The sequence below is a fragment of the Cupressus sempervirens genome, chromosome 6, assembly GCF_028749045.1.
Source record: "Cupressus sempervirens isolate cs-2001-9-10 chromosome 6, ASM2874904v1, whole genome shotgun sequence".
NCBI classification, from domain to species: domain Eukaryota; kingdom Viridiplantae; phylum Streptophyta; class Pinopsida; order Cupressales; family Cupressaceae; genus Cupressus; species Cupressus sempervirens.
This window is the reverse complement of record NC_143123.1, coordinates 380295744-380319534: the sequence shown is the minus strand read 5'-3', so window position 1 is coordinate 380319534 and position 23791 is coordinate 380295744. Positions and strand designations below refer to the sequence as shown.

The 23791-nt window shown below is 36.2% G+C and overlaps 1 protein-coding gene across 2 annotated transcripts in view; it reads left to right on the top strand.

Annotated features, from left to right (window-relative positions):
• LOC149552647 (uncharacterized) overlaps positions 1-23791 on the top strand; it is a 228990-nt gene that overhangs the window by 191295 nt on the left and 13904 nt on the right. For both annotated transcript variants that reach the window (XM_089788220.1, XM_089788221.1), the window contains exons 13-14: positions 19347-19451; positions 19738-19932. In XM_089788220.1, coding sequence (XP_089644346.1) covers positions 19347-19451; positions 19738-19932 — 300 coding nt within the window. The remainder of the gene's footprint in view (positions 1-19346; positions 19452-19737; positions 19933-23791) is intronic.

Below are 23791 nucleotides of genomic sequence, written 5' to 3'. Positions count from 1 at the left end.
CTTTGACGCATTGTCTAAAGGAGTATCCTCAAAGTTACTGGTCTCTAGAGTATTACCATCCATATCCTACGAATCAACTCCAAAGCTCATATCAACATACGGAGTATCAAAAACTGTAGCACCACTATCCAACTCCTCTGTACCAAAAGAAACTGCCAAGGAAACTAAGTCTTCAAAACTGCCCACTGCATCCTCTTGGATGTCATCAATGCCAATATGATCCTGGGACTCATCTGTACACACTGCCAAATATGAAAGATCATCAACACATTCCAGCAAGAATGGTCAGCTGGATATATGAACAAAGCCCAACACCGGTGTATAAAAACTAATACCAACATCGGACAAGCTGCTGGCAGAAGAAAAGACAACACCGTGTAATCTGCTAATCAAATCCATGATAGCACCCAAACAATCACTGCTACCAAAAAGTGTTAAAGATCTCCAGTCAACTGAATCCCAAACACCAATGAAACAATCTCGAGTCCATATCTGTAAACTAGAATCAGCTGGTAACTCAAGCAAACTCCTCAGCTGAGTAATATGACCAATACCAACTAACTCCACATACCTGTCTGACATTGTCCCTGTATCTTGGATGTGAATGCAAGATGAACTCACAACATTATCAACGACCAAATATGATTTACATGCCGCAGAAAGTTGAGTATTAGGAGTGCAAAATGAAACTAAACTCAACTCCATGCCATGCTTATCCCCATGTCTCTCCCAGTCCTGTAATGCCAATGGAGTATTCACCAAAGAAGCTCGTGAGAAAGCTTGTCAACTACCTCCTCCTTCCTCTTCAAGGCATCTGAATAGTCTCCGACAAAGCTAAGAAGATGGTCACGATCTGATAGAAGATGTAAATAACTCAACTTCATCGTTCCCATTCCTTCCCTAATCGCCTGTAAGTCAACACAAGAAGAACTTGTTGTGACTCCTTTCTGTCTCTCCTTCAGTTGAATCATCCAAATGTGATTCTCAATCAATCCATGCATGGTATCATGATGAGATAAAGACGTGACAATATCCTTGTCCTTTGTCTTCAGCTAGCTTGCCAAACCAAGTGAAGAGCTACTAGCCTCTATCTCATGTGAAGAAGCATCCAACTGTGCCTGATACTCATTTTCTGCAAAGTCTTGAATGCTCACTTTTTGATCAACTGTATTATCCTCAAACATGACAGTATCCTCAACTGCTGTAACTTCATCCAGCCCAATTGTACTATAATCACTATTTGTGTCAATCACGCAATCCGGTGTGCTTGTGATATCACCTTCTGATGCAACTAGCTCAACCTACACAACATCTGTAACCCCTTCTGCCTGTGAAGATGATGCAGATAAACCATTACCTGAAAATGTGCTAATATCTCCCTGTATCGAATCCGCATGTCTGTTAAACTCCTCATACAAATTTCTACTTGTCATAGGGAAGGTACGATCCTTAGACCTATCAATCAGGCTCTTTAATCACGTACGTGCCATAGGTGACAAATTCCTCTCTTTTGTCCAAACATACCATAAGTCTTTTGCCAAAAGTTTAGAAATTTCATCCTCCCCCTCAAACAGGATTGTGAACATGATGGAGTGCATTGATGCCAATACCCTGCTGGGATGAAACTCGTCCATAATATTCCAAAATGTATTAAACATCCTGCGAATGTCACCAATACAACCTATTGCCAGCATAATATTTTCAAATCTACACCTCGCAAATACTTCAAGTAATCTTTCCCTCTGTGTGAAATAAGGGTCCCGGATGTTGTCCAACTTTTCAAAGCATTTTACCATGGCATGAAGTATCTCTCTCATAATTTGATCATCATAAGAATCAAGGCCAACTATTATCCTCATGATTTCACTAATGCAAGAGAGAGCTATAAGTCTTATTACCTCATCATGATGTCTCAATAATCGGGGCTTAACCAACGAACCAAATGTTGGAGATAAAGCTGTTTGCATAGCATCGGGTCTTGACTGATCAAACTTGCCTAAATAAGTTTCCAACTCCTCTAAAGTTCTTAGAAGGTCCTCTGTTTGCTGAAATGGATGATCTAATTTCTTCTTTACATTGTGCATTCTTTCTTCCAAATCCTTGTCTCCTGTGAAAGCCATATTGATAATTGAATTCAATCTGAAATAACCCAATCAGGCTGGCAGGAAACCGCTCCGATACCACTGTAATAACCCCAATAGGTTATAACTTCTTCAAACACCAAAAGTCTTTATACTTCAATGGTTTGACATTTCGTCAAACACTTTGCAAGCAAGTTCTGATACCACTGTAATGACCTTGCTCAAATCCGACCTTAAAATGCTGATTGAAGGCTCGAAGAATTTTGTCAAACACTCTGCATACAAGGGGTCATATGACTGATATAACTTTTCAGATTGCTGCAATAACTCTTGTTTCGATTTGCATCAAAGAGAATGCTTACAAAAGACTCCAGATTGTCTAAACAATGACCTAACATGAATGTGCAATTAATTTTGGCAATATTCAATACACATATGTGACTTAAACTACTTGCAAAATGCAGCTACAACAACTAGTAATTATGAAAAATACTTTGGATGCAACCTAGGATGGCATTAATGCACTTACAACCAAGTGTCATTAATATAAACACTTAGTATTCAAAATTATAACATTATTTATGCCAAAAAAAGAACTTACAGCCAATTGATATTTTGTCAAATGATTGGAATGCAAACTAATAAGCTGATCATCAACTCTAAGGTTACAATATAGATAGTCTAAAAATTACAACGCTCTTTCCATTGCAAAATCCTAGCCTTCCTTTGATACCAATAATGCCAAATGGCAAACAAAGACAAGTACAAGGTGAAATAATGAAATGCTGAAGCTATATTTTGTACTCAGCTGAAAACCTACATTTCTCAGAAAATATGCCAAATGAGAAGTGAAGAACCTGATTGTGGATGGCTGTAATAATTTTCTTCAATGCTGCCCCTTCTACTTTTTCCACTTGCTTTTTTCGAGTCTGCTTTTTTGGCCTTTTTTTTTTCGGACCTGCTAAAAATGCCTCCTGAAATGCTGAAAAATGGCCTTAGGCCCAATGATGCCCTAGCTGAAGTGACTGAAGTATCGCCTCCAAATGTGCAACCCTTCAGAAGATATTTCACTTCCTCAATTATGCAAATCCAAGGGAGTTTTCGTTCCCAAAGATCAAATGACTATCTGAAACCACCTTGCTCCACAATAGACTATGTGACTGAATCACAATTTGATGTCAAGAGAGAAATAAACAACTGGATGATTAAAATGAAGCCCGGGGTGCCTATTTATTCTTTTTTCTCCACTTTCTCTAGAAGCTTCTAGAACATTATTTTATTTTATCTATTAAGTGACTTTATAAAATATTTTATAATTCAAGTCACTTTATTAAATTAATTAAATATAAAGTTACCTTTTAATATTTATTTATTTGATAACATTATAAATAATTAACTTAATACCACTTATTTATTTAATTAAAATAATTAATTAGTCATCCTCATAAAATATTCATTATTTTGGATAACCTAATTAATTAAATTAATTAAATCAAATCGCCTCCAAAATGGGGAAATGACATAAAAGCCGAATGGGTGATACATGGAGGACAAACATGTAATACCAAGTGTATGAATGGTACATTCCTACACGTATTTGATAAAATTAACGGATAGTAGCAATCTTCTTATATTACTCCATGACTGAATGGGGAATAAACATTTGTAGGATCTCTACAGTCAGCAACCTTATGGATTGGAGATACAATAAGAAATAGATATCCAGTCAGCGGATGAAAGAGTTAAAGTGATAAATATTCATGAAGGATGAAAATTGATTCTTGTGTATATTTCTTATATGGGTTCACCTTATGAAAGGAAATATTTGAAACACAATGATGAAGGCATTTGAAATTCAGATTTAGAGGGAGTTTGACATCTTCAAGAGGTCTAAATGTTGATGAACTCGAGCTTCAGAGGGAGCAGATTGGTTCAGTCAACTCGTGACAATCCCGATCATAGTGATTGAGAGGGAGTTTCACTATTGAAGGTGAAATACTTATGAGGTAAACTTTATTTAATGGATTTATAATACTAATGAAATCGTTTAATGCCTTATGGGCCCTATGGTAATCATGAGGAAGTGACGACTTCCATATGATTATCACTTGCATTTGCTAATGTTATTGGAAGATGATCTTACAATCATGATAGACATCGTGTGATGGCTGAAGCAGATCATGATAGATGATTTCTAGCATGGTGGATTCAGTTCTCTAAAATAGACCATGACCTTCTAGACTGTGATAGACATTTCACAATAGTTGAAACATATCACAATAGATTATGAATGTTCCTATGGTAAGTGCACATTACCTTTGAACATTTTTGAGTTATGGTGATATATGAGACTTGATGTTCTTGGTCATACCATATCTTTGATATCATATTGAGGTGATATCTAAAACTAGGTATCACATGTTAGGTGATTCCTCATATAACGTGTTAGGTGATACGTAAAAGTAGGTCTTACATGCAAAACTAGGTATTACACATTAGGTGATTCCTCATATCACGTGTTAGGTGATATGTAAAACTAGGTATCACATGTTGGGTGATTCCTCATATCACGTGTTAGGTGATATGTAAAACTAGGTATCACATGTTAGGCGATTCCTCATATCACGTGTTAGGTGATATGTAAAACTAGGTATCACATGTTGGGTGATTCCTCATATCACGTGTTAGGTGATATGCAAAACTAGGTGATATGTATAACTAGGTATTATATGTTAGATGATACTTCATTCCATGTGTTATGTGATCACAAAATATGTAATATGGATATATGGTGTATATCATGAGACTTGATATCTGTGTACACATTGGAACTGGAAAGAATATCATGAGACTTGATTTTCTTAAATTTATCTAGATGATATTATTTTTAATAAGGAGAACTTATATATGTGCACATTGTCTTCCCTAGCTAAGAGGGAGTGTTAAAGGATGTAGCTTCAGTCTGACAATAACTGTGATATTCACAGTTTAAAACCGATTACATATATATACATTTTCAGAGATCATTAAGGCATGATCGAAACTACTTTTGATTCCTTTGATATTTGGATCATGATCAATTTGTCCTTTATATCGGGCTATAGATTTAATGATTGGTAATACATTTAATTACTTTGGTTTAAGTCAGTAATAAATCGTGAGGATTAGTTACCTCCGAATGAGTGTGAGAATGAATGTCCATGTCTTCATTCGGAGACATGGCCATTCATCCCCCCAACCCCTCCACTTTATATATATCCAATCTGCCCAAAGTAAACAAGGCATCAAAATCTATTAATGCAAGCACATCAAAGGATCGAAGGACATTCTGAGTTCAATAATATTGTTGTATCTCTATTATTTCTGCACTAACTTCTACAAGTAATGCAGGTGAATCTATCCTTTTCCATGAATGGAAATCTGTTATGAAACTTTATAGAGGTAACCATTGTTTTAGATGGGTGGAAAGATGCTAGAAATCGTAGATTGATAATTGTTTTGGTAGTGTCTCCTAAAGGGGCAACATTTTTCAAAGCACTAGATTGTGAGGGGCAAGTAAAAGATGGGTGATTTTGCTAATATTTTCATCCCTTTCATTGTAGAAGTGGGTGCTAGAAATGTTGTCCAAGTCATAACGAACAACACAAAGAATCATAGAGCTACTTCTTTGTTGGCAAAATAGAGATATCAACATATTTTATGGACACCTTGTATGGTCCATTCACTCAAACAAAAGATTGGGAACAATATTGGGTGGATCAAGGAGGTGTATGCAGAGGTTGAGGACATCCAAATGTTCATCACAACCCACCACATGACTCAAGGAATATTCAAAATGTTCTCACATTTGGAGTTACTGAAGGTAAGTGCACTTGAACTCAAGTTAGTAATTTAATTTAAACAAAATAGTATCGTTAAACTTCTGACTTTTTGATTGTGTAATGGGTTTTTTTTCTTCTGAAAAATGTATCTAGTAGTCATAGTTTTTGGGTCTATTTTATGTTATAGGTTCTTGAGACACGTTTTGCACCAAATTTAATCATCTTCAGACAACTTGTGCAAGTAAAAGAGGAACTCTGTAATATGGTAATCAACAACAATTGGGCTATATGGAAGCAAAGCAACACTGAGATGGCAACCAAAATAAAGCTTCGGATATTGGATGATATATGGTGGGAAGGTGTGAAATATCTCATTAAGCTCACCAAGCCCATTATGAACATGCTTAGGTACACTGACATGGATAGGCCTTACCTTGGAGAGATCTATGATGATATAGAGTCAATGCTTGAGAAGATCAAGCAAGTCGTAAATGCAAAAGAACAAGATCCTCAAGAGACCTTCAAACAATTGCAAGCGATTGTTCCAGAATGATGGAACAAAATGACCGCTCCTCTACATTTGCTTGCTTATGCATTGATGCCCAAATACTATAGCACCCAATATATTGAACTACTAGGAAGGCTACCATCGTATAGAGATTCAGAAGTGTCTATTGGATAGAATTCAGCATTTGAAAGACTCTTTCTTGATGATAATATGTGAGATTTGATTGCAAATGAGTTCATACAGTTTGAGGATACAAAATTTCTAATTAATGTTGCTCTTTATCATCAGTTTAGTAGGTTGCTCATAAATTGTGGTATCTCCATGGCCAAAGATTCCAAATGTTACAGTCCCTTGCAATAATGTTATATCACAAGTAAGTTTAATTTAAAAATTACTATTAGTTTACTTTGTCTTCATAAATTGCTAGAAATTATAAGAATTGAGATTAATAATTTTATTTTAATTGTTCACTTTGTCATGTTTTCATAGATTGCTAGTTCATCTGCATCGGAAGGAAATTGGAGCACATATTCTTTCATCCACTCAGTGAAGTGTAATAGGGTGCAATCAAAACGAGCGGAGAACTTGGTATTTGTGCATTACAACTTGCATATCCTCTCACACAAGAGTAAAGAATACAAAGAATGAGATACAAAGAGTTGGGATATAAATGCAAAGCTTGTGGAGTTGGACACTTTTGCTTCTCGGCTTGCAATTGAAGATTTTGAAGATTTTAATGCCAATACTGTTAGTGTTGCTGCTGATCCCATTGACCTTAGTTCTATTGACAAGTCAACTAATGCCGAAGAAGAAGAAGATGATGATGATGAAGAAGAAAAATATTAATAAATTTTTAATCCATTAGTTGAACTTGAAATAATGATACTTGACCTTGTTATGATTTAATTTTAATATTTTGAATCTTTGATGTTGAACTTGAAATATATGATGGAATGATCACAATGCTATGATTACGAGTTGTTTAGTGAACAAATGGAGGCTATGGAATTTACTAGTATCAACTATGTGAGATGAAATCATCAACCAACCATTTACACATTAAACCATTCAAAACAAGCAAAAGAGGGGCTTCCAAACATATCTTTCAATATAACCCAAGTTAGAGTAGCAAAGTTTAAGTAAGATTAATGGAGGCTAATACTAAACCCAAATTATATCAAGGAAGTATGGAAGCAAGTCCGCTTTCATGCAATGTTCACTAACTTTGAGATGTGCAATGTGAAAGCAAATTGAACCAATAGATTTAATGACAAGAGTAAGATAGATCTAGGTGGTAAATGTATGCAATCAGCCCAATAAAAGTATGAAAGTAGGTCTATTCTAGTAGACAAAAGAAAGGATGAAGAAATTACCTTGAAATGTGGAAGAGAAGATGACTTTGAGCTTTGAGCTATGCGGATTTGAAACTGTGACTGTAATTTCGATTGTGGGTGTGCAACCAAGATGAAGAACCCAAAAAACCTTGAGCACATCGACCTTGAGAAAAAGTGTCTAGATGCTTTACCAGATGATGGATGATCACAACCGTGTGCAGTAGATGATAGTACCATCAACATACTAGTACTAGATAGATTTCTGGTTTGTGTTTACTGTACTAAGTTTGTTCATCTTTGTTTGCATATTGGCAATTTAGCATGGAACAACGATTATCAATTTGATACAATGATGATAATATGCAATATTTGGAAAACAAGTATGACTATTAGATGTAGTAATGTGATAATGTGAGTTTTGAAATATTTGACTCTATATTAATGTGACATTACTATTATTATTTACTTTGGTCTTTTAGTTTTACAGTATTACTATTCTGTATTTAGTATTACTCTTTAAATTATAAAAAACAAAATTGCCATCTCCAAGTACCCCTATCTCCTATTTCTATTGTCATACCGGTACCAGTAACAATACCGGAGACGTCCAAGTCTCCCCGTCTCTTGGTGACCTTGGGAAATGATTTTCAGATATGTAATCAGAAATTAGATATTCTGCTCATGCGCACAAGAAAGGTTTTATTTATTGGGGGAGGATTTGCCTTGGTCAAACCCTAAATTGAGGAATTGACCTTGAAATGAAATGAAATGTAAAGAGTGAAAGGAAGCAAGGCAAATGTAAATATTTACCTTGATGAAACACTTGTCAATAAGGATTTTGCAATGCTTGTGTCTTGTAGATGTTAGAATTTGCAATGAAGGATGTAGGAAATTTCCACAAATGCAAGGGATCTACCAAAACCACATCACAAAGGCATGGATGTAAATGTGCACCAATGAAGAAGATGATGAATACCGCAATGTAGATTTCCTTTGATGGCCAACAAAATGCTAGATCTTCAAGAGGAAATGCTCATAAAGGATCCTTGAATGCTTGTTGAATGCCTTAGGAAATCTGCTAACATGAGTGCTTGAAGTTTCTTGAGAGTTTGTATTTGTGCATATGGATACCTTAATGTTTGATGGAAGTCCTATGTATTTTGAAAATAAGGTGCCTAGACTTCCTTTTATCCTTGTTTTGGGGTGCAAAAACAAAGCAAGTAGGCATGGTCACCCGATTTCCAAATTTGGACCCCTGGGACAAAACTGACCCCAAGACCTAAAGACCCTGGGGAATGGGTCAACTTGGATCTAGGTCGACCTATTCCAGGGTTCTCGTGAGGTGTAACCCTGAGGTCTAGAAAACTGTACATATGAAAATGAAAGAAGTGAGACCAAACGGGAGAAAGAGCTAATTGAGCACTTATCTCTCCATGTTCCATAAAGTTGCTAAAGGGTGGGAGCTAAAATCTCTTAGATGATGTGTGCTTTTATTTTAAGACAGTACACAAGTTTTAAAGTTTATGTTTTTTTTGTTGTTTAAATTATATGATTTAATGATACTATGCAACATCTTAATTTTAACTTGCTTGTAGGCTTCATATATATAAATATATATAATTTTTCATAATTTTTACATGTTTATGTTCGAACAAACCAAATCCCTTTTCAAAATTTTGTGGTACCGGCGAACCGGTTCTTGAATGAATGAATGAAGGTATTTGAATAATGTCCACAAGGCTGACCAGCTTATAAGACCACTTTCATGTTCTTTTCTATGTCAGCTCACTTGTTATGAATTTGCATGAAAGAACTAGTCGTTTTGTGTAGTCTTGTTTTTGCAAAGAGTTGATGCAAGTGGCCCTTAGTCAAATTGACCTCAAACTGTTCTCGTATATTTTTGCAGGCAGCACACTAAAAAGTAGAGTGTCATTCCATTTCAATGCACCCTTTATTGCAAAAGATGCACTTTCTTTCTTCCCATACCTCCTCCTTGGGTACCGTCTATCTACTACCTGTCTCACACCACACAAATGATTGGATCTCATTCTTAATTATGCCACTAGCAGCCTATTTTTACCTTTTATGTCCACCCATAGGTAATCTTTAACCTCATGACACCATGTGAGGCTGAACTCTTTCACATAGTGGGTCTTTTTCTTCCCCATTTGTTTTGTCCACATGGCAGCCTTAAATTTTTCCAGCAAAAGGCTTTTTATCGCTTCATTGGTGTTGGGGCATTTTAGAATGTCAATCTCCCACTTGTTTGACCATTTTTCATTTCGCTTCATCCACGTTTTCTTTCTTTGGTCTAATCCCTCTTCAACCACAAACTTGGGCCAATGTTGTGTGTCCATATTTTCAGCCTTGTTTAAATAACTTAGCAGAGGAATAACCGCAAAAGCTTCCATAGGGAGCATCCCTGCTTCAGCCAAGAGGATCTCATGCGGTATTGTTGATTTGAATTTATGGTTGGTAGTGATAAGTTGTTTTTGTATTCTTTATATTTGCTTGCATTTGTGGTTAGATAGGCTGCTTCCCCAAACCTCACAACCATATAGTATTAGAATAATATTTATGTTTCTTTTTAATGCTCTCTATTGTATCTTATTGTATCTTTGTAAATATTAGAATGTTTCTAATATTTAGGTGTAGTCTAGAATAAAATGTTTTTATTCTATTCGACTCTCCTCTTTGTATATATATAGATCATTTGATCTCTGATTACTATGTCAAGTATTCTGCCATTTACGTTTGTAGCATGGTATCAGAACCATTATAAGGAATTTTTCGAAAACTCTTATAATTTCGTGATTGAAATTTTTGAAATTCTTTGGGTCTATTTTCTTTTGAATTTTTTTGAAAATCTGGGCAGTCTTTTTTGAGTTATGGTGTCTTTCTTGCATAAATAGTGTCATTTTTTACTTCACAAAACAAATCCGCCATTATTATCAAGAAATCTCAGTTTTTTTCAAGCTTTTTTCAGCTAGAGCTGTTTTTTTTGAAACCCTAATTTTTGGGCTCAAATTTTTTTTTTGATTACAGATTCTTGGTGGATTTTTCGAGATCTCAAATGGGTTGTTAGATTTTTCTGGGTGCCTCGATTTTTGAGCCAATGGATCCAGATTCCAATAGCATATTATTTCTAGGTTTTTCGAGCTCTCTTCTGGGTACTCCGATTTTTCTAGGTCTTTTGTTTTCTCACCTCGAAGTTTGTGCCATTTGAGATATTCGCATATTATGAGCATCTGTATCAGTAGCATCAGAAGTCAGACTCAATTAAAAAGTAAGCCATTGTTGCCCAACACTTAGAGCAGAAAGAATCTATCTACCATGCCTTTATGGCCAACATACCTGCAAATCATGTGAAATCTTCTGCTTGGTACATAGATTCCAGTGCCTCCCTACGTTTCACTCACAGGCGGGATTGGTTTGTTGAATTCACTTCCTATTTTGACTTAGTAATCTTTGGAGGTGGCAAGGAATACAATATTGTCGGCAAGGGCCATGTTCAGATTCAATCCAGAGGAAGAAGACTCATGTTCCTCAATGTATGTTATGTTCTTGGCATGAAACATAATCTTTTGTCTGTTAGATTATGAAGCACTCCCCTCAGTTGGATGTCATTTTTGGTGGAAATAAGTGTTCGATTATTGATCATGCTTCTCACACTACACTTGCTGTTGGTCTTGAGGATCATGGTATTTATAGGCTTGTAGATTCAGGCGATTCCCTTGAGTGTGCCTTCATCGCCAAATCATCCGCTCTCAGTAGCCTCTGGCATCAACGATACGGTCATCTGAACATTCAATATCTAGCACAACTTGCTCGGGATGATTTAATCCATGGCTTACTTGATAGCTAGACCCAGAACCATCGCATTTGCGGAGCTTGCCAAGAAGGGAAGCAACATAGGACACCATTTAAGGATGGTGAATCATGGCGGGCATCTAAAGTACTCTAGCTGGTCCACGTTGATGTATGTGGTCCTATGAATACTCCTTCTATTACTGGGAATAGGTACTTCTTACTCTTTGTGGATGATTTCAGTCGCAAAATGTGGGTATATTTTCTTAAGCAAAAATCAGATGCTTATCCTGTATTTCAGTAGTTTAAAGCCCTAGTAGAAAAAGAGTTAGGACTGATAATGGGGGGGAATTCTGTTCTTCTGCTTTCTCTACCTTCTGTACTACTCATGGCATTAGACGTCAGTTCACCACACCTCACACCCCTCAACAAAACTGTGTTGTAGAGCGTCGAAACTGTACCATCACAGAAATGGCTAAGGCTATGCTAGAACATAGAAATGTTCCCTGAAAATATTGGGCAGAAGCAGTATCTACAACTGTCCACCTTTTTAACCGGTCACCCACCCTTGCAGTTAAACATAAGACTCCTAACGAAGCTTGGTTAGTTCATAAACCTAAGATCAATCATTTCAAAGTTTTTGGCTCTAGCATATGTATGGATTCCTGATGCCAAATGCACTAAGTTGGATTCTAAAGGCCAGAAACTCATGCTTATAGGATACAGTCACACACATAAGGCCTACAGACTGATTGATGTAAACATTGATCGTTTAATCTTTAGTCGTGATGTTGTGTTTGATGAGGAACTCGAACCATTTCAGCTCTTTGCCCCCCTGCCACGTTCCAAGATTCAGCTTTCAGCAATCTCTGACTTGGGTCCTTCTATTTTTTATGAGTCATCTAATGCTACTGATACACCACCTCAGCCACCTCTAGATAATACAGCTCCTGCTCCAGCTATTTCGAAAACATTTGATATTGGCTCCTCTACACTTTGGCCAAAATGGTGGGCTCAAACGATTAGTGATCTTTGTCTTGATGAACTCATTGAGGGTAGAACCCCAAAAATAAGAGCATTCAGCACAACACAGTTAATGCTGCTCTTATGGCCAACATCCACATTATCCTTGAGTCCCAGACATATGCAAAGGCCAAAGGAATTCCAGAATGGGAATAAGCAATGGATGCTGAGCTTCAGAGTCTTCAAAAGAACCATACCTGGGTTCTTTTAGATCTCCCTCCTAGGAAGAAACCCATTAGCTTAAATGGGGTCTATAAGGTCAAGTACCATGCAGATGGTACCTTGAACTAATACAAAGCCAGAGTTGTTGCTTGAGGATTCATCCAGTGTTGACTATGAGGAGACCTTTGCCCCGACAACCAAGATGAGCACTATTCGCCTTCTTCTTGCTATTGCAGCTTAGTATGGTTGGAAAGTTCATCAGATGGATGTGAAGTGTGCTTTTCTCAATGGTGAATTATAGGAAGAAGTCTACATGATGCAGCCTCCAGGTTTCAAGGTTGTCGGTTCAGAACCAAAAGTATGTAGACTTTAGAAGGCCCTCTATGGTCTTAAACAACCCCCTCGAGCTTGGTACATAAAGATTGATCAGTACTTGGTTGCTCAGGGATTTCAGCGTAGCTCGTCAGATAGTAATTTGTATATTAAACACTTTGGTAAAGATGTTCTTTTCCTTGTTGTCTATGTGGATGATTTGATCATTACTAGGAGTTTAGAACATTTGATTTCAGCAATCAAATAGGATTTGTGCAGAACTTTTGATATGATAGATCTCGGATTGCTTCATTATTGTTTAGGTATTGAAGTTTGGCAAACTGACAACAGTAATTTTTTGTCTCAATCCAAGTATGCTAGAAATTTGCTTGACAGGTTTCGAATGCAGGATTGCAAACCTGCCTCCACTCCTATGGAGACTAGTTTGAAATTGTCTGCACAATTTGATTCTCCTCCTTCAGGCAACTAGTAGGTAGTCTCATCTACCTTATTGCTACTAGACTTGATCTCAGTTTTGCAGTCAGCTACATCTCATGGTTCATGACAAACCCCAACACTGATCATTGGATTGCAGCGAAATGTGTGCTGCGCTATGTACATGGTATTTCAGATTATGGTCTTCTTTACATAAGGAGAGCTACCCCTCAACTCAGTGGATTCCCCGATTCCGATTGGGCCGGCTTAGTTGATGATAGGAAATCTACTTTTGGCTATGTGTTCAGTATTGGATCTGCAGCAGTTACCTGGACTAGTAAGAAGCAACAGGCAGAGGCACAGGCACTCTCCTGTACAGAAGCAGAATATAGAGGAGTTGTCAAGGCAGCTTGTGAAGCAGTTTGGCTTCATCAAATGCTTGCAGATATGCATATTGCTCAAACAGGTCCGACTTCTTTTTTTTTAGACAATTAGGGGGTACTCAAACTTGCCAAGAACCTAGTGTTTTATGATCGAACCAAGCACATAGAGCTTCATTGCCATTACATCCAACAATAGAAGATGGATCTATTCAGTTACCCTATGTCCCTACCTCAGAGCAACCAGAAAATATTTTCACAAAACCCCTTGGTCCTGACAAGTTTGTTAAATTCAAGGGATCTATTGGTCTAGTAAATAGACTGAGCATTAAAGGGGATTATTAGAATAATATTTATGTTTCTTTTTAATGCTCTCTATTGTATCTTATTGTATCTCTGTAAATATTAGAATGTTTCTAATATTTAGGTGTAGTCTAGAATAGAATGTTTCTATTCTATTCGACTCTCCTCTTTGTATATATATAGATCATCTAATCTCTGATTAGTATGTCAAGTATTCTGCCATTTACGTTTGTAACATATAGAATCTTTTTGGTTTTCCAATGCCAATGTTCTGCCTATCTACACCTATTTTTTAGCAAAAACAAAGCTCTCCATCCCCCTTGTATCTGCTTAGTTCTACAAGTTTCCTAGTTGAGTTTATTGTTAAAGTCTATGCCCAGGTATTTATATTCTTCCACAATCTTTGGAATATTTCCCTCAAAGTGGAAGCCAACTTGCTGTTTCTCTTTTAGAGACAAAATCATAATTTTAGTCTTGCTAGTATTCCCTTGCATCCCAACTTCTTGACAAAAACTTTCCAAAGTTCTCAAGTGCTCTCTTAAGTCCTTGGTTGTTTGTGCTATTAGAATAAGATCATCTGCATAAAGGAGCAACTTCACCATGTACTTAGCAAGTTGGGATCGAATCAGAACATATAAAGATGCATTCAACGATAAAGAGACATTCAAGATCACTTAAATAGGAACGATGGGATCAAATAAGAAAATGGAATGAATTTCACATATTATGTCTAGCATCCTAAAGAGAATTCCATAGCAAGAAATATATTCATCGTTTCCTATGGGTAATTTAGTGGCAGTGGTAAGTGAGGGAATAGAACTGAAATACTCTTTGAGCAATTTAAAACCAGCAAATAAAACTTAAGAAAGAGGACAACATAAGGGGACCATTATTGGGTTTCATTCAATCAGCTCAGTATAAAAACGATCTAAACACATTGCTCACAAATGCCTAATATTTCAATTCAGATCAATGTGAAATATATATGTTATAATATTCAAGGCATAACATCCAGATAACCAACATTTGCATACTATTGTAAGATGTACTGAATAAGTTTTAGTCACTAGTGAGGACAAGAAGTTTCTTAAGAAATTGAGAAGTAAGGTCAAATTCTAAGAAATTCCAATTGGGGACATTACAGAAGGATGTATTTTTTGGAACTGTCTACTTCTCTTCTTCTTTGGTGCTTGTCTCATGATAGTGGGTTAGGCACTTAGTTGGAAAATACAAAGGGGGAGGAATTTAGAAAGGAATCCTTGAAAAGATGTGACTGGCAGAATAAAGCTAAATAATTACCACTGAAAAAGATAAAGAAGTAATGTAATCTGAAATCAAACACATGCATGGCCAAATGGATATGAAGAATTCAAAAGAGGTTAGAAAACAAATTGAATTAACAAAGAAAGTGAACATATCAAGCCCAAATGGATCAAAAAGGAGACAAAATCAGAATGGTAAGAGAGAGAGGGAAGATTGCAGAATATTGGACTCAAGAGAATATTGAGAGAAGGAATGAGTGTGCCAATGAAGGTATTGTTGAGCATGACAATGTGGGTGCTGTAAAAAAACATAAAAATCATTTGCCTTGAGTTGAAGAGCATCTTAAAAGTCTTTGCCCTAGGTGAATACATAAGTTTCTCTTAATTTTATCAATATGAATATGAAACTGTCATGTTCCCTCTTTTAGCTCAGTCTGGCGGAAACATGTGAGTCAGCTTATTATGGGGTCTTGTAGGCTGATAGGGTTGGATAGAGACCCAGTATGGTTATTCAGTGTTGGGGACTTGATGTTCTAGTAGTTATTGATCAGTTGGGAGATGTTCCTTGTTTTTAGGAGGCAGTTCCTACTTTTTAGGAGGTATGATCTTGCCCAGGGTTGGGTCTTCATGAGATTACTCTTTGGGTTCAGTTTCAGAGGGGTAGGGCTTGTTTCCTAAATTTTAGGAGCAGCCCTAGATTTTAGGGATGAGATTGCCAGTGGATCCTTGATTTCCAACTTTAGTCACAGACAGGTGACAGGATGATGTTATGGTTTGTGATTTCAGTTGGGCATTTTGTGGCTATTTGGGTTGTATTTTAAATATTTCCTAAGTTGGTGTTTAATAATAAATAAGGCTAAGTTATAGCCATTTTGGAGTAATAAGGGGTTTTTGGCCTCACCTGGATTGCTTATCCCTTGGTGTAATAGCTCGTTGGAAAGGTCTTGAACTTTTCTAAATATTTCTCTTTTGACTCAGACCATTTCGGTGAACGTATTTCTTTCTATTGGGAAAAAGGTCATTTTTTGGATTCTTAACCACTTTAAAAATGAGAAATATATTATTTCATAACCCAATGCCACATGGAGACACTTTTAGGGTTTGAGCTAAGTTTGGTGGGTTATAAGGAGATGAAGACAAAGTTCAAAGGTATTATTGGCATATTACATTTTGAATTTGTGTAATGTCCCCTTTTTAGCATTCATAGCATGATGTTGTCGTTAGCCTATTTCCCCACAGTCCCGTAGGCTAACCAGGACATTAAAGGGACTTAGAGGCCATTTGGCCTAGATAGTTTTAGTTGCAGGTCTTTCTGAGGGGTTTTGAGACAACTTTGAGCATACTTACTATTTATAGTAAGTCATCTTGGACATGGTCGGACATCCAGTGGCAGCGGTATGTCGATGGGAATTGTTTAAAATCGACAAGAAGACTTGTTTATCATTGATAAGATTTGTTATGCATTAATAAAGCTATTTTATAAAGTTAAATTTAAATATTTAACTTTATTAATGCATAGGCTATAGTTTTTGGGAAATATTTAAATTAAAAGAGTCCCCTTTATTTTATAACACATTGGAGACATAAGTTACATAAAGGGAGTTATGTTTTATCCCACATTGAGAAAACAAAGGACTGGGCTCTTGTGAGAATAGTATAAAAGAAATGGAAGAGCTTCTTTTTAGTATGCTTGGATGAAGATTAAAGTTATGTTGCTGGATATCTAATTATCGGGCTTGGAGGATGGAATCCCTCTTTGCTAGCATTCTCTTCGCTGTTGGAAGACAGTCAGGAGGATCAATGGTGTTTTCACTTCAGGGAACACGCTGGGTTTCATTTGGTGCTCTCGCATAAAGAATTTACAAGGGTTTGAAAGTGCAGATCTGAAGTTAGTTATTGCCACAGTGCGCATGAACAGTATTTTGCTCCAGTACCGCATGAACAGTGTTTGCTACAGTATCGCGTGAATAGTGTTTTGCTACAATATCGCGTGAATAGTGTTGCTACAGTGAGTGAACAATGTTGGTATCAAGTTTATTTGTTTATCAGGCTGATTAGAAGTTTGGAAGGCTGTCACTCCATTCGCAATTTGTTCTATCATACTTCCATGTCTATGCATTATAATTGTTGAATACAAGTTTGAATAGTTGTCGCAGCCTTTAAGGTAGCTGTAAGTGCACATCTACATTTAAAATCACTCTTTTATCAGCACATTAAAAGAGTTTCCAGATTTTTTATATATATCGTTGAATGTGTGCCAAGTGTTTGTCAAAATGTTATGATGTGTATTACGCATTTTGAATGTCACTTCATAGTTGTTCGTAAATCTACTCATTGGAAATCAATTTATTGAGGAAATCAGCTTTATGAGTTTGCATACAAAGTGTTTGACAATATTCCTTAAGTTAAATTTCTTCAAGCCAAAGTTCAAATCAAGGGAGGATATTACAATTTGGGTTTTGGGCTCTGATTGAGCTTTCAGCATTTAGGACACCAAACCTTCTTGCTTTGCCTGTTTGGGACGTAGCCCCCAAAATAGTGGTTTGGATTCTTAGCAGTCAGAAGCATCTTGGAGATTGTGCATTGTTTCTTCAGGGGAACGCAGTATTGAGTCAGAGTTTTAGCTAGGGTTTGGACATTTTATCCATGTGTGGACACTTTGCAGCTGTACGGCCGCGCCTGACAACCATATTCTTTCCCACGTGTAGCACTTGAAGAGCTGGAATCTGGCCGTAACTTCTTTCTGGGCTTATATTTCTCATTCACACCTTCAGGTTGGCTTGTCCTTCGTTGTATTCATCTGGATATGATTATAAATCTTCATCTAGTTACTTATTAGGCATAGATTCAGGAAAATCTGCTTGAAGCGACTTTGTTTTAAATATATTCGGAATACATTTTCAGAACTGGTTCATGTTATTGTACTTCTATTATTACTAATTGAAAATCATAAAAAATACAAAACAATCAAACCCTTCTGCAACTTTTGTCTAGCTCTGCAAGAAAATTTTAATAAACAGGGAAAACAAATTTAAAAATATAAATTTACAGCAGATTAGCAGAAGAGATCCATCAAGGATCTTTCAGAAACTTCCTACAAGCCTTTCAAAGGAGTGTGATTAGCTAATACATATTGTCCATGACTCCATAGTATGTTTTTTACTAGGAGCTTTCACTTATTATTGAAGAGTGGTCCTATTTTACATGTACTTTGTTTTGCGTTGCATTGGTATCTTGTTTGAGCCAATTGAGAAGATCATGAACCAACTTTTAATTTTGTAGCTTTGGAGAGCAGATAAGATAAATTTATTAATGTCCAACAAGAGACCATGAAAGGGTCTAAGGGACTGAAAGCATAAGATATGTTCATAATCTTTCAATGATTTGGATCCTTTTCTTCTTGATTTACAGAATTTCATTTTGATATGAACTGCAAGCATAACATAGTGAAAACACTGCTTGGTTTCATTGGTAAACATGATATGAAAGTCACACAATTTTGCATCTAAGAACTTTTATGAGGTCTACCTCCTCGGTAAAAACCTTGGAATGAGCATATGTTCTAGGAATGTGTATGATAATTATGTATGTTCTAAAAACTTTGTATTATGAAGGTGATTAAAAACTTTTAAATGTTAAATAATTGAGGTAATACAGGGTTTTTCATGTTGCTAGAACAATCCAAGGTGTTTTTGTCCACTGATGTTTGAATGAGCATATGTTCTAAGAATGTGTATGATAATTGTGTATGTTCTAAAAACTTTTATTATGAAGGTGATTAAAAAGTCTTTATTTTGAAGGTGATTAAAAGCTTTTAAATGTTAAATAATTGAGGTAAGTACAGGGTTTTTCATGTTGCTAGAACAATCCAAGGTGTTTTTGTCCACTGATGTTTTTCATTGTTGTAAATACCTTCAGGTACCGGCTAATTTTGCAGATGACACAGATGACAATATTAATTTCCTTAATGAAGATGATTTTAGTGGAGCGGAAGTCACACCTTCAAAATCTTGCGATACTGAGGTCTTTCAAATTTATCTAAGCTCAAATTTTATTTAGAGCTTCTTTGGGATATGATTATGCTTCCACTTTTGCTATATTTCTCTATCCCCTTGTTTGCACACTATTCTTATGTACACAATTACTAATTTCAACAATTTACTATGCATGACTTGTTGCTTGAATGCATTGGAGAATGTAATGGGTTTAGTAGTTTCTAATGTAACAATGTAATGTTGCATTTAATAACTCAAGCAAAAACATTTGCAAGTTGGCAAATTATTTGTAATACATAATTGTGCATTTTCAGGGATCTCAAAAAACTCTGCAAAGGAAAGAAAATGCAAATGCTGAGAGTTCATCCAACATGTGTAGTATAAATGATCGCACCTTTGAACAACATTCTCTTGAGAGCACAGCAACAAGAAACCTGAGAAACCAGGCTGCAGATTCTTCTCTGAGTAGCTTTGCACACTTTCCACTTACAACAGAGGATGAAGAAAAGGTTTCCTAACTCTCCTCTCTTCTTTCCATTGTGTCTGTTTATAGTCTTAATCATGCTGAAATGCATCCATGACTTAATGGCCTCTATATGAAATGATTTTTATGTTTTAATATTTAACCATTTTTTAATGGTAATATATAGATTTCATTCTAGAATGGCATCCTGTACTTGAGGGGAAAAACTTCCACCATTCAAATGAGTGTCGAGAATGAATTGTTGTCTAGCTCACCAGAAGGAGACTTCTATAAATGATTTGGAATTTGAAGTTGTACAAATTTGTGTATGTTTGATTTCCCCTGTTTTAAGACTTGATGACCTGGGTATAAGTTCTTGGCACCTTGCGATGGAGTAGAGACTACTGGGGAAGATAGTATTGCACAAAGGTAAATTCGCCAATTGTCTATTGAGGACTTCCTCTTAAAGCTTTATGGGCAACTTAAGTTTATTACATGAATAATATACTTGATCTTGAGGAACTAACTGGGGCATGAATGCCAGGGCAAATAGCCTGATTTGATAATGACAAGTATGCATAATGAAATTATATGCTTTAGATTATTGTAAGAATATAATTATTGCATAAATTCATAAATTAAACATATAACTACACAGTCTTTTTTGCATTGCTTCCAACTATAGAGATGACTTACTAGGATTTTTGTTCTTTGGGTGACTGTCCTAGATGATCTTCTACAGTAATGTTTTGTGAATGTGAGTATACCTATATATTGAATGGAAGTATGAGATGGAAAACAAGAAAAAACCAGAGTATAATATCTTGGTGACAGCTGCTTGTTACATTAGAGATTAACAAACACAGTTATATGTCATATGGCCTATTATTGATGCAAATTTACAGTCTCATCAATATATGGTGCATCACAAATTAACGAGAATGTCAATGGGATCCCTACATTAAACAGGGTTCATTTAATACAAAATGTTGGTGTAGCACACATATCAAGGTTCTCTGCTTTAAAATGGAGAGATTGACCTAGAAAGAGATCCAAGATGTAATATGCTCCTTCAGTATCATAAATCTAGAGTAAAAGACAGATTCTTGCTTTTAATTACTACCATGAAATTCTTCAGCATATTTTCAAGCTTCATACTTTTGACCAGGTCTCTTAGGATTAGGTTGTTGAGGATTAGGAGGAGCCATTGGGAAAACATATTGTTTCCAAAATGGGAAGGCTTCTGCAATAGGACAATTTTAGAAACAAATTACCACTTGTGCATTGTGTTTTATTAAGTTATAAACTAATAGAAAAAAATTAGCAATCCTTACATTTGTGCATTGTGTTTTTTTCTTGAAAATCTTCAAATTTGAAAGAAAGATTTTAGAAAAATTGGCAAATCCTACATTTATTTTTAGAAAAAAATGTAAATACATGTTTACAATCTTGTCTGAAAATAATCTAGGGCTTTCTATAGTTCTATATCTCTCATTGAAGTATGCATTTTAAATTCGAATAGAAAACATTCATATTCAAGATTTGGAAAATTAAGAAAACTAACAAAATAAAAAATTCATAAACATATAAAAATAACCAACAAAATCTATATAATTTGACACTTACCTCTTTGAAATCTTTTTGAAATGAGTTAAGAAGCCTTTGCAACACCTGCTATAGACTCCTTGATTGTTTCAATGCAAGTATAGTGCTACCCCAACGTGATTTGTGGAAGCTTTTAAGCTCTTCCTCTCTTCTGGTTACAAACTTGTGGCCTCTTTTTTTTTCTTTCCATCTCTCACTTTTCCTCTCTTCTTCTCATTAACAATGAAATATGAAACAATTTTTTTTTATGGGGGTTCAGACCTATGAGCAAGGGCTGCCCAATGGAGACACGAAGGATACGAGCAATCTAGCCCTAGCGAGGGCCACTATAGAGAAAATTTTGCCCGACATGGGAGCATAAGCCTATATGCTGAAACCTCTTTAACTAAAAGCCAAGGACTGAGGGGTATCCATTCCACCAAATTTGTAAAGACCCTTACTATAAAGGCCACTAAAACCCCCAATGCTGAACTGTGACAATCCGTCAAACACTTGGCATGCAACTGATTGTTTGTTTGAAATGTAGTGTTTCAAGGTTATAGTTGTTGAGCAACAAATCCACAAGGTATAATTGATATAACAATACCAATATGCAATGAAATACAATTAACAATAACAGTACCAATAACAATATTCAGAATATCTGATTACAATATGTTATTAAGGACTGATTCAAATGACTGAATTCTGAGAGTATAATGGACTGTTACGACTATGAAAATTTCAGATTTCAATACAATGCACTATGGTAATGGCAAGTTCTCATAATACTTTTTTAACTAGAACAATCCAATTGAAAATGATGAATAACAGTGACTGATTCAAGGCATATACTAGACTGTATGACAAGGACTGAACATATGCAATTTTATACTATTTTTGACATCCAAATCAAACACCAAGAACCTGGAAATCACTGCCTCTGTCTGTTGGCAAATGCATGATGTATTGATGTCAGTTCTGCACCCCAAACTGCACCTCTGTTCCCTGCCGTACAGCTCCCTGGTACAGGTCGTACAGTACGATACCTATACTGAAATTTATGCAAAGTAACGACTGCCGAAAATACCTCAAACAGGGACGCCTAGGGTTGTTAGATGATCTCCTAAAGGCATAAAATTAATCTCTGAATAGTTTGTGAGATATGAGCAAAATTTCTGACTCGGGCCCTGGTACTGTACTATCATGTACAACCCTGCTATAAAATAGTTTGCTTAGTATTGGGTGCCAAAAATGGTATGTTTTGAAACGCCTAGGGTTAATATATAACCCCACCAATGCATAAATTCAAACACCAACGGAATGTGAAGTTATGAGTGAAAATGTGAGTCCAGGCCCTGACATGGACTTCTCAAAAAATGCACTGACTGATCTCCAAATTTTGCCAAACTGATTCTCCAATGAGATGATGAATTCCAAACCCTTTTGCAATCAGTTTCAAGCCCTCAAAATGAATTCTCAGATTTATCCACCATGAAATGGCTAAATACCATCTCCAATGAGCAACCCTTCAGAAGATATTTCACTTCCTCAGTTATGCAAATCCAAGGGAGTTTTTGTTCCCAAAGATCTAATGAAAATTTGCAGGCCAAATGACTACAAATTGCTCCAATATGAATATAAGTAGAATCCTCAAATCTGCTCGTGCAAATGGATGCCCCAGCCCTCAATTTATTAACTTTTCTAAGAAGTCACTAAGAATCTTCTAGAAACATCCTTTATAGAATCTTATAATGCACTTATTATAAAATAACTTTATAAAATAAAAGTGCAATCTCAACTAAAAATTATAACATGTAGGCCCAACTCGACCGGATGTAGGCTCATCTACAACTCTCCAAGAGCAATATACGACCAACTAATCAACTAGATGACTCTCTCTCCAAAATCATTTGCCTATGAGAGTCGATGATAGGCAAATCTACTATAGAAATCATGTCGCTAGAAAGGGGACATGATAGTCAGCCCTTCCTGAAATTGCTTGTCCTCAAGCAATCTCAATGCTGGATGCTGCAAAATCGTTTCACTCTCCCAAGTAGCATCTTCAACAGGTAGATCTCTCCACTTAACCAAATACTCTCTGATCACTCTCCTGCGAAGCTGTTTCTCCTTGCTATCCAAAATGGATTCTGGCACTAAGATCAATTTCCCTTCATCATCCAAGGGAGGTAATACTGCAGAAGGTACCACATTCTGACCCAATGCCTTTTTGAGGCACGACACATGGAACACATTGTACACTCTGCTATCTGCTAGAAGCTCAAGCTCATAAGCCAATTCCCCTACACGCCTAATGATCC